This window comes from Vollenhovia emeryi, unplaced genomic scaffold, assembly GCF_000949405.1.
Source record: "Vollenhovia emeryi isolate VEMERY1.0 unplaced genomic scaffold, V.emery_V1.0 DF939144.1, whole genome shotgun sequence".
Taxonomy (NCBI): domain Eukaryota; kingdom Metazoa; phylum Arthropoda; class Insecta; order Hymenoptera; family Formicidae; genus Vollenhovia; species Vollenhovia emeryi.
In genome coordinates this window covers 2,313,411-2,325,129 of record NW_011967222.1, presented here as the reverse complement: position 1 = coordinate 2,325,129, position 11,719 = coordinate 2,313,411, and the positions used below count along the sequence as shown (strand labels likewise).

Genomic DNA, 11,719 nt, shown 5'->3' with positions numbered 1-11,719 from the left:
TTTATTTCGGAAATAGAACATTTTAGAGAAAAATGTTTCAGGCAAAAGTTATACGGTTTTAAAAGGGCTATATAATGAAAAAATAAATTTTCGAAAAAATAAATTTTTTATGGTTATATGGAGGTCGCTGTCATTTTTTTAAATGGAACTCCCTATTGTTTATTATACTATCTTATTCTACTAAATAATATGAACAACTTTTGTCTGAAACCTTTTTTCATTTGCCTACTACTTTTTGAGATATTCAAGAGAAAAATTATAACTTTTTACATGTTTAGCTTATAATATTTCGATAACTGTTTGTCGGAGGGAAAAGTAGTACAGGACTTTTTTACTTGATTTAATCTCAGGAATATGCTATTGCAATGGTTTATGTATTGTAACACATAAAATTTACATACACAAAAATTTTCAATAATTGAAACACCATTGCAACAGCATATTCCTGAGACTAAATCAAGTAAAAAAAGTCCTGTACTACTTTTCCCTCCGACAAACAGTTATCGAGATATTATAAGCTAAATATGTAAAAAGTTACAAATTTTGTCTTGAATGTCTCAAAAAGTATTAGGCAAATCAAAAAATGTTTCAGACAAAAGTTGTTCATATTAATTAGTAGAATAAGATAGTATAATAAACAATAGGGAGTTCCATTTAAAAAAATGACAGCGACCTCCATATAACCATAAAAGATTTATTTTTTCGAAAATTTATTTTTTCATTATATAGCCCTTTTAAAACCGTATAACTTTTGCCTGAAACATTTTTCTCTAAAATGTTCTATTTCCGAAATAAAGGGGCTGTACGGGTGGTCTGAATCACCCTGTATATCGCCAGAAACTCGAAACCAAATTTTCTTAAGTTTTAACGACCTACACTGGCTATAGTGATTTTTGTAACAAAAATTACCAATTAAGAACAAGAACTGATTAGCAGGATCGGTAACTGATGATATTGAATCGGTAACTTGTAGCGTTCTCAGTGACTGATTACAAGAGTCAGTTACTGGTAATGCTTCTCAGTTGACGTCCAGTTTTAGTAATCAGTTTCTACATCACTCTAAAAAACTAGTTACACAATGACTGTTATTATCAGTAACTAAATGCAGATCAATACTTAGTTACTGATTAGCACTTAGTTACCGACGATAACAATCATTGTCTAACCAGTTTTTCAGAGCGATGTAGAAACCGGTCACTAAAACTGGACGTTGACTGAGAAACATTACCAGTAGCTGATTCTCGTAATCAGTCACTGATAGAACGCCACAAGTTACCGATTCAGCATTATCAGTTACTGATGTTAATCAGTTCTTTTTCTTAAGGGGTGAGAATTGTTTGTGGACATTCGTCGATATCTTAAGTAAGTCTATCCGCATCCACCCCGCCTCTCCGCATAAAACGGACGACCGAGACAACTCGGTTGAGCGTAACAAGGTCTGGCTGGTGCGGATGCTTCTTCAGCTCTCTTTCTTTTTTTGTTTTGTTCTCCGCGTCCCTCCCTCCTTCTATCTGGTGACGCGTGCACGGGTACACGCATTCGTACACGCATTCGTACACGCGCGTAGTTATCGCGCGAATGTGACGATGCAAACGTATTATGTATAACGAAGCGAGATAAAAGGGGGGTATTTATCTCTGCGGACTGACTCGCGATCGACAAAACTTTTTCCTATCGCCGCTGCACGGGGCTCGTTTGCGCGCCCGTATACAAATAACGCGGGTGTAATTTTCGCTCGCGTCGCCGCTACAACACGGCTCGTGTTACCCCGAGATAAGCCAGAAGCGTACACGTCATCCTGCCCCCCCTTGATTTTGGTTGCGATTCCCCGATAGTTTGATTTGCTCCGAAAATAGAGACGTGCGGTAGCGACGTTAGAAACCTCGTCTCCCTCTCCTTCCCCTTCCTCCTTCTTCTCTCTCTCTCTCTCTCTTCCTCTCTTTCTTCCCCCTTCCCCCTCCCTTCCCCTTCTCCTCTTGTTTGGAGCGTCACGTCGCGCTGCAACGCGCCGCGACTCCGACTGAACTCAAGTCGATTCTACTCAACTCGACTCTTAACAGTCGCAACTAAACTCGCGCGCGGTGAGGACACGCCGCGAGTCCTCCGACGTCTCTCGCAGCCGGGAACAGCGGCGGCCGGGAAAGGCGAGAGGGAGATCTCGCCTACGTCTGGAAGAGGCCTCCCTGGAAGAGATACGTGCTCTCGCGCCTGGAGCCGGAGACCCCCGGGGTGTCCGCTGACAAAACCGACTCGAATCTCGCGGTTGAACTCCGGGATATCGCGGCGAGTCGACGCATGGCTACCGTGAGATCGCGAAACTCGCGACGGTGCGCACCGCCAGGTCCTACCGCGATCCCCTCCGCGACCTCGCGCTGTGATTGCAAAGGGGATAAAGGAAGCGGCTCGTGACGGGACCGCGCGGAGTTGGGGCCTCCCGGTTTTTCCGCGTCGCAATCGGCTCGCCGCGCGGGGCGCGCGCGCGGTCGACTTCCGGAGTAGCCGGCGGAAGCTTTCGCGGAATTTGAATTGGCTAATGAGAATCGCAACCACCTCCGGGGGAGGGGGAGAGTCGTAACCCCCCCGCTCGGGCTCGACTCCGCCGTCTCCTCGCGCCTCGCGCCTCGGCCACGTGGGTGTTATTCGGGCCTAGAATTTGCGCCTCCCTCCGCCGGGAGGAGGTCGTACGTGGGAGACGTATTATTGTGCGAACGAGTTCATTCATCGTGCGGATTCCAGCCCGCCGGAAGTGACGAGGAACGACGACTTCCCCGCTAACGGTGGTAGTGGCCGGTGTTGTTGGTGGTGGTAGCCAGTAGTGCGCGTACCAGTCGAACGTTGCATCGCGCGCGCTCACGTACACGCGCGCACGCGAGCGTGCTGACCTAGAGGAAGCGAAAGGAGAGAAGGAAGGAGAGGATGTCGACTCGCCGCCGGGCGACCGCGACCGCGCCGTGCGGCGAGATGCAGCGTCCTGTTGTCGGTCGACGGCCACTGGCTCTTTGAAGGTTTCGCCTTATCGACGATGGACTGGAGTGGCCGGACTGACCGCGCGAGGCAACGAGAGGTCGTGCACTGTGTATCGTTATTGTTTCCTCGTCGGGGCGATTCCGCGCCGCGCTCGCTGACGCGACTATGCAGCTGAAGAAAGCGATGCTTAAGATATTCGATCAATGTAAGTTTCGCGCGCCCGGACTCTCCGCCGGTTACTAATAATAATAATTTCCCTCTCTCCCCCTCTGTGTCTGTCTCTCTCTCTCTCTCTCTCCGTCTCTCCCGCGTGCGCGCAAAATAGCGATGAAAGAGTCGCCGCTCCGCTCGCCGCTCTCGGAGCATCTCGGAGCTGCGAGAACGCGCGTGATGGACGGGGCGACGGTTTAGGCCGACGCGACGCGACGGCTGAACGCGCGCGCGCGCGTCTCACGTCCCATCTGTATGCGTAACACGGACGGGACGGCGATGCGTGTGCATTACGCGGCGGCGTGATTCCCTCGTGCGCAGCATGGGCCCCCATTAGGGGCCCCCGGGTCGTAATAGCGTAATAACGAACGGGGCGCAGCAGGTCGGATTAGGCTGCACGGGACATCGCGGAAAACCTGCGACTCCGTCGCGCGGCGCGCCGGCGAGAGCTGTTCGCGATAGCGCTATTATCCGGACGAATCGCCGGCGATTCGCGAGGAGTCGTTGATCCCCGGTGTCCCGGGAAAATGCGCAGCGCGATCGCCGAGGTGGAGGTTTATTCGGTTTCGGCTAAACTCGTACGGCCCGGGTGGAAAGTCCTCGTACGTTCGCGGTCGACTTTCGCTCCCGAATTGTCTCGGCAAAATTACGCCGGCGATCGACGCAAGACCGCTCTTTTTTTTTTTCGCCACGCAGGGCGCGATCGTGGGACCAACGCTGTGTTTGCGGTGCTTGAGGTTTGTTAGGAACCGAGTAGTCGAGCTGACCGCCGCGTCGCCGCACGTATACGCGGATGCGCGTCTCGGGAATCGTTTAACCATAGTACAACTAGTAGGTTCACTCCGTTATTTGTTTTGTTTTGCGTCGAGCCCTTCTGCGCATCCGACATCTGCAGCAAATGCAGCCAATGGGAGAAAAGTTGTATGCGGGGTAGTATAGTTTTTAAGTACACACACACATACGCTGCTGGCGCTCGATCATGCATCTTTTTTTCTAGCGTGAACTCGAGAAAAGGGAAAAATTTCATTGAAGAATTCAACATTCGTCAATGAAAGTTTTCACTTTTCACGAGTTCACGCTACAGAAAAGGATTCACGATCGAGCTCTTGGATTTGCACCAAACACATAGCGGAATACCACGTGATCGCGGGACCGCAAAGATCAAAGTGGCCGACAGAGAGTGGATACTACTATTAAGCTAATATTACATTTGTCGTACGACAAGTGTTTCAAGTCGGTTGACTCGTGCCAGGATGGTAAAGTTGTGGAGTATCTAGAAATTTTCTATCCTGCAACCAACGTTCTTCAAAAATGTGTCGTACGACAGATGTAATACCAACCTTAGCCTAATATTACATTTGTCGTACGACACATTTTTCAAGCGCGTCGATTGGCTGCAGAATAGTAAAGTGCCAGGATGGTAAAGTTGTCGAGTACCTAGAATATTTCTATCCTGCAACCAACGTTCTTAAAAAATGTGTCGTATGGCAGATGTAATACCAGCCTTAGCCTAATATTACATTTGTCGTACGACAAATTATTCAAGCCGGTAGACTCATTCCAGGATAGTAAAAAGTTGTCAAGTATCTAGAAATTTTCTATCCTACAACCGACCAACGTTCTTAAAAATGTGTCGTACGACACATGTAATACCAGCCTCAGCCTAATATTACATTTGTCGTACGACAAATTTTTCAAGCATGTCGATTAGCTGCAGAATAGAAAAGTTCTTGAGTCTTTAGAAATGATCTATTCCGCAGCCAATGGACATGATCGACCAATTTGTCGTACGACAAATTTTTTAAGTGCGTCGATTGGCTGCAGGACAGTAAAATTCTCGAGTGTCTAGAAATTTTCTATTCTGCAGCCAATCAACACGCTTGAACAATTTGTCGTACGACAAATGTAATATTAGCCTAATACCTATGGTTTGACCGTCCGGTCGTTGCGCGCGAGCGGATCTTCAAAATTGAATATTACTTCCAAAACGAGAAACCCCTTCGCGCAGTCCACGTACCCGAGGGTCCAAATTAACTGGAGAAAATATTGGAGTCACTGAGTGAAAAATCGAACGCCCGCGCGTTCAGTTTTTAAATAAACACATAGTCATTCTCGTTATTCACTCGTTCGTCGCCTCTTTCTGGTCAGGCAGAAAATGTAAATTGACTTTTTTCTACCGGGACCTCGAGACCCCGCGTTGCGGAAAACGACGGCCGGCCGACGACGAATTCCGGGCGGAAGAAAGAGACGCGTATAACGTCGTCGAAATGCCACCCACACATTCACGCGCGCCGATGCGCAACGCGCCCCGCGGAGGCGCTAGCGCAGCTGTTTTCGTTTCGCGTTATCGCCCGTTCGACGATCCGGCGATATCTTTTCGAACGTAAACGTAGACGCGCTTCGTCGAGCTTACGTGTGCACACAATACACGTGCGCGGCCGAGAGCGATACGTCCGCGCCGATCGTCATCGCGCCTAAAATAAAAGTTGGCGGCGCGCGGAAAAGCGAGAGACCGCGCGCGGAGGAAAATCCACGCGCGTTTAAATCGCGGCGTTTGGGGTCGAGCCCGCGGAAAGAAGGAAAGTTAAACGCACGAGCCCCCCGTCTCGCTGTCGATTTAGCACGAATGCTAATGTCACGATAAGATTCTCAGTTGACGATAAGACTTATCGCGGGCGTGAGCTACAATCTGCGAATTTGAAACGAAATTTCCATCGCGCACTTAGCCCCGCGGTATCGCGCGTCCCGTTTATCGATGAGACTGTTTATTTACGTATTTGGCAGATAATTGTATTGACAACTCTCCAACTTATCTCAAAACAAAATGACAACACCCGTGTCATCGATGACCAAATCTTATCGCGCCGTTGCGTCACGTGTGCTCCCGCCCGAAAGGGGGAAAAAAAGCGAGCGAGAGACGGACGAGATTTTGTGAGTTTCGCTATATTAAACGTAAGCGGGAGATAGATGGTGTCCAAAAATGGACATATCGATTCCCTCCCCGCAAGAAAAAAAACTGTTGACAGAAAACGACGTGTTAACTTTTGCAGGAGTCAAAAATCACTTGAACTGAAACATAATGCAGTCGCGAAAAATCTCATCGATCTTTAATATCGCGAACGCGCCCGCAATCTCGCGAGATCCGCTCGAGACGGCGATCTTTACGGATGAAATACTGTAGAGCCGAAAAAGAAGAAAAAAAAACCGAAAGAATCCTACGGCGCGTCTACTCTTTTCTTTTGTCCTTCTCGCCGAATCGGCCACACGGCAACTGACCTGATCGCGAGGGATCCCAGGCGCGTTCTTTACGGCACATTATACCGATTGCAGCGGCCGAGGCGAATACACGACGCGACGCGTATTTGCATTGGCCAAGGTAACTGCCGCTATTTCGTTGCGTAACTTGGCAGATTACGAGAAACGACAGGTTCCTCGCGCGATGACGTGCGATTTTCGTCCTCGATGCGCGAGCACGCGTTGCTCTTCGCCCCTCGGTGCGCTCCTCGACGCGCTCCTCGACTCTGTCTAGACGCGGAATCGCGGCCGCAGATTACAAAGTACTGCGCTCGAGTCAGTCTCTCACTCTCTCTGTCTCTCTCTCTCTCTGTCTCTCTGTCGATCTGTCTCACTGTCTCTCTGTTTCTCCTTGTCTCTCTCGCTCTCTTTCGAGATCTCGAGTCCATTTTCACGAAATAACTTTGCGTAATCGGGATAACTTTTCTGTACGACGGAACGTTCGCGTGATGGAAGAGCCGGGAGAAAGCAGCTGGAAGGTGTGACATGCCGGGGCGCTATAAAGTCGCGATACGTGCGCCGCGCGCTTTACGACCCGCACGACCGACGACGCGACTCGCTCGCGTGCGTGCGTGCGTGCGTGCGTACGTGAGTGCGTGCGTACGTGCATACGCACATGCGCGACGATTGGGTTTAATATAGCTGCGTGTCGCGCCGTCTCTCGCGTCGCCTAACGACTCTACCTCGACGCACGCCGAATGTGGAGCCGGACGAGAGACGAGAAGCTTGTCTTCCTCCTCCCCTTGGAAGGAAAGTTCGTCGTGAAAAAGGGCGCGCGCTCCCGTCGGTCTCCCAAGCTCTTCTCGGGTGCATGCACAGATTTCTGTATACTACTAGACTGCTATCTTCGAGCTGAAAAGTGAGGCAAGAATTCCACCGGGTCTTGTTAGGTGCACAAAGTACTGTGTGTCAGTGACACACCGATGCACACACGCTACTTTATTTACCTAACATGACATGGCGGAACTCTTGTTTCACTTTTCAGCTCGAAGGTATCCTAGTAGCACAGTGCATTGGCTAAACATTGGCTAAACATTGGTCCAATGTTGGTCACGTTAGAAATGCATTGGCCGATATTGTCCAACGTAAAGCCATGGAATAAATGCAAATATTGCACGATAATAATTATATAATATTAGATTTATTGTGTTAAGTGACTTGGTTTCTTAACTATGTACCTCTTTATAACTGGATACTCTGATATGCTACCTGTAAGTTTCTGCGACGCGGTTGCGTTCTTATATTGTACACACTTCTGTATTTGAACTTATACAATTTAATTCTTTTGTAGATTTCTTGCTGTCACATTTAATGGGTGACACTTGAGAAGGACCAGTGCTCTACTGGTCGAAACGTCGTGTAACATTTGAGAAATATATTGTGCCAGTTACTGTTGATGTAACCCTTTAGTTATAATATTAGATTTATATTGGAAATGCATTGGCCAATGTTTAACAATGTAATAAGAATATTGACCTAATATTGATACCGGAAAACGAAAAACCGGGCCATAATATGGTGCACTGCGAGGAATTTCCTTCGGACAAACCAATGAAACAGTGTTTCCGACTGTTAATTTTTCCGATTACGTTTTCCGATTAAATTATGGATACACCCGATGCAATTTGATCGTGAAAACCGATCGTATTTTTCATCGGATACACAATTGAATCGGGTATATCCGTTTGTTATTATGTAATTGGATTATCCGATTATATTTAATCGGACATTTCTTTCATTCTTACATAAAAATGTCAAAGTGAGCGGCTTTGTCTCTTTCTAAGGGGACGGCTGGAAAGAGACGAAGCCACTCACTTTTAGCATTCTCGCAATGGTGTAAGATACAGAGTCGACACTCTAAATCTACATGCGCGTTTCTAAGCTCGTTCACTGAGAACAATATCCGATTAAATACGATCGGATAATCCAATTATGTTATATAATAACAAACGGATATATCCGATTAAATTGTATGATCGACTTTTCCATCGGATTTCATCGGTAACTGCATTTCGTCGGCTATTTACATAATTTAATCGGAAAAGTCAATCGGAAGAATTAACCGTCGGAAACACCGTTTAATTGGTTTATCCGACGGAAATATTTCTCAGCGTTAAAAAAGTCGCGGTCATTCTGTCCATCGTTGCACGCGCAGCTTTTGCTCCTACAGAAAAGTCGTTTTGGTTAAAGGCCACAAAACCAATCAACTTGCAACTCCTCCGGGAGAGCCGGACATTTGCGTATACATTTCTTCTGCGAATAAATTCCGGAACCTAGCCCCAGTTACCCTTGACGCACATTTGTTTACGTTTCTCTCCTCCGACCCGGCGTCGTTCGTATCGTCCGATGTGCCCCGATTATTTGCACGATCTCTGTAAAATTAACACTCCCCCCCCCCCTTCTTCGCGGAATCTCGTCGATACCCCGGGCTCTTCCTCGAATGTATCCGCGACTCGAAAATCCCACGCGAGATAAACGGAACCCCGTTGATTACGTCGAACTTCCGAAAATAGAACCGACCGACTCGGTGGAGACGAAGACACTCTCGACATCGGTCTCGGAAGGGAATCTCAAATGTGTCGCGATTTAAACGAGAATAACGAGAGGGGGGGGAGGAGGAGGGACAACGAGGCGCGATTAAGCGTCCAGAACAACGCTCGACGATCTCGATAAAAATTCCGTCGCGCGGCTGCAACGTCGATTTCTCGTAGGATCAGAGTGCTTGTCGCGTCGTTGAATCTCGTTACGTCTATAGAAGTCGCTCGGGTGATCGGCGACGGTATCGCGAAACGTAAGCGTCTCCCGTACGCCTCGCGCTCGTGACACGTCGTTCAGAAATCGGGGGGATTCGACGTCGATTAACGTTAATAATTACCGGACGGTGGGGCACAAGCGAAGCTTGAGCGAGCAACACAAAACGGGCCCGGGATAGCGCGTGCATGCAGACTTATTTTTCTCGTACGGACTCGCAGAGAAAAAGAACGGTAGCATTGAACTTGACGGTAGCACTGGCCAAGTCCGCGGACTTTACGGGCGAGGGGGTAAAGGGGGGATGGAGGGGGGCGGGTAGGGGGGGGGGAAGAGGGAGTCTGGTGCTGTCAGAAAACGAAGAACCGGCGACCGGTCCGCGGAGCAGGTTTCAGTGGCCTCTCAGTGGCGTTGCGCACATTCGAACGCGAATGCGAACGCGAACGCCGGGAGGAACGTGGAGGGATCGACGCCCCGCCGAAAGACGATAAATCCTTTTTTCGCCTTTACCGTCCTTCCACCTTTCTTTCGGGTCCTTCGACCTTGCCTCGATCGCGATTACACGGCCCGAGCACGCGGTTTCGAGCCGCTTCCGCTTTCTGGGAAACTGGTTCGTCCGCTGTCGTTTACGTCATCGAGAATCAGTGTCCGAATATGAGTCCATTAAATCTCTCCCCCTCTCTCTTAAATACACACACACACATTCACTCACTCGGTCACTCAATCGCTCACTCGCTCTCCAAACGGGAGGAATTAAAGCGATCGATTGGCGTACGAATAACAAGGGGTCTTTTTGCGCCTCCGCGAGTTTTCGGTCTTTCGATTTCGCTGCGCGGCATTGTCGAGATTCGGCGGCGCCCGGAGGGTAACCTGGCGATCCTCGTCGGAAAGTAATGGTCCGCTCACCTTCCGCCTGAGATCCCAACGCGGGCGGGGCACCGTTTCCGGAGCTCGGTAACTGGTTCAAGGTGACGGCAGTCGGAAATTTCTGAAAAATTCGACTCCACGGAGTCCCGGGGTCTAGTCGACCGGTTTGCCTCGCGGAACGGCGCTCGCGCTAGTTTCACATATATTCGCATTTACGCGTTCCCCCCTTTCGCACGGAGGAATCTGAAAAATCCGCGCTGGCGCTGACCGATCGCGCTTAATGAGCCGCATTAGCATTGTGTGATCCTGGAGGAATTCATAGACGGAGAACGAGCGATCGATCGGGCCGGTCGCGACTGGCCGAGCAAAAGCGAGACAGGCGAGATCGGTGGCGAGCAGATAGGTCAGCTTGGCGCCATCGGGCCGAGGCGAGGCTCGTGAAGGCCGGTCGGTCGGTCGGTCGGTTTCTCGGCTTTCCGACGCTATCATGCCGCTCGCCGCAAGCGTGCGAAACGCCAGCGTTGCGCCGCGCGACACACATCGCGCTCGCCTTTTGTGTGACTTCGCCTTTCGCACATACACACATAGACGGTGCCGTCCGTCACGCGAGAGCGTCGTCCGCGCGTCCGGGAGGAATGAAAAGAAGAAGGATGATTATTTCGAGGGAGAGACGCAGAAACGTGGACACCGTGCACCGTCGTCCGGCGTTCACCTGAACCGTCCACAGCCTCCGTCGCGGGCCGAGCATGGCCTGGCAGCGAGCCGCAGCCTTGTGTAACCAAGTGAAAAGATCGAAAATGGTACGCTCGCGGTGATCTTCGTGACCGCCCGACGTGAGTCCGCTGGAAAATGTGTGATCGATCACGAGGAGAAAGCTCCGATGGGGGAAAGTGTGTGTTCGCGCCGAAACAGCGCGTGCCGACGAATTCGTGCGATTTGGAAGCCGTCGCTTGAAAATTGCTCCGAGTCCCCCGTAGAAAGCCCGTTGTCGAATCGCGAATGGGAGTCGCGGACGGGAGGTGTTTGAAATCTCGAGCCGGCATTAGCGAAAACGCGTCGCCGCGAGCAGCGCGCGAGCGACGGGACGTCGTTGTCGAGATGAGTTTTGCCGCATAGATAATTTAATCGGGTTTTACGACGCGCGCGATTATCAGCCGACTGTATAGCTTAGCGTAAGCTTCAATTCCAGTTGTTTGGCCACCACTATCTTCGTAGTAATGATTATCGCGTACCCTCTGTCGTCACCGACGAGCGGCGAGAGCAATGACGTTCGCGGGGGGACTCGTTAAACCTAAAATGTATTCGTCGCGATTGTGCGCTAACCGTCCGCACGATCGATCGTCGTGACAAAAAGAACATTCACCGCGTATGGAAACGCGGAAATTGGGCAGGGTCTCGTGATAATACGTCCCGCTTCCTTCCAGTCGCGCGGTGTGTTTGCGATTCTGTTCATACGCGACGTACAAAGTGTCCTCTGTTGCATTTTCGTCAAATTGTGAATTTCTGGGCAATTTGTAATTGATATTTCCTTGATGGATTTGGAGCGACAAACCGGTCGAAAACTTTTGGAGACTTTTTGGAAGAGACAGTAAGTTTCATGGGAAAAAATCAATAAGATAACAAGATAGAATCC

At 49.7% G+C, this 11,719-nt stretch overlaps 1 protein-coding gene across 2 annotated transcripts in view; it reads left to right on the top strand.

Moving 5' to 3' along the window:
• LOC105566605 (dual 3',5'-cyclic-AMP and -GMP phosphodiesterase 11) overlaps nt 1-11,719 on the top strand; it is a 29,660-nt gene that overhangs the window by 6,286 nt on the left and 11,655 nt on the right. Inside the window, exon 1 of one of the 2 annotated variants that reach the window (XM_012020748.1) lies at nt 2,066-3,172. The exons of the other annotated variant lie outside the window; for it this stretch is intronic. Coding sequence (XP_011876138.1) covers nt 3,133-3,172 — 40 coding nt within the window. The 5' untranslated portion in view covers nt 2,066-3,132. Of the gene's footprint in view, nt 1-2,065; nt 3,173-11,719 lie in introns of those variants that run through there. 2 annotated transcript variants of the gene reach the window in all.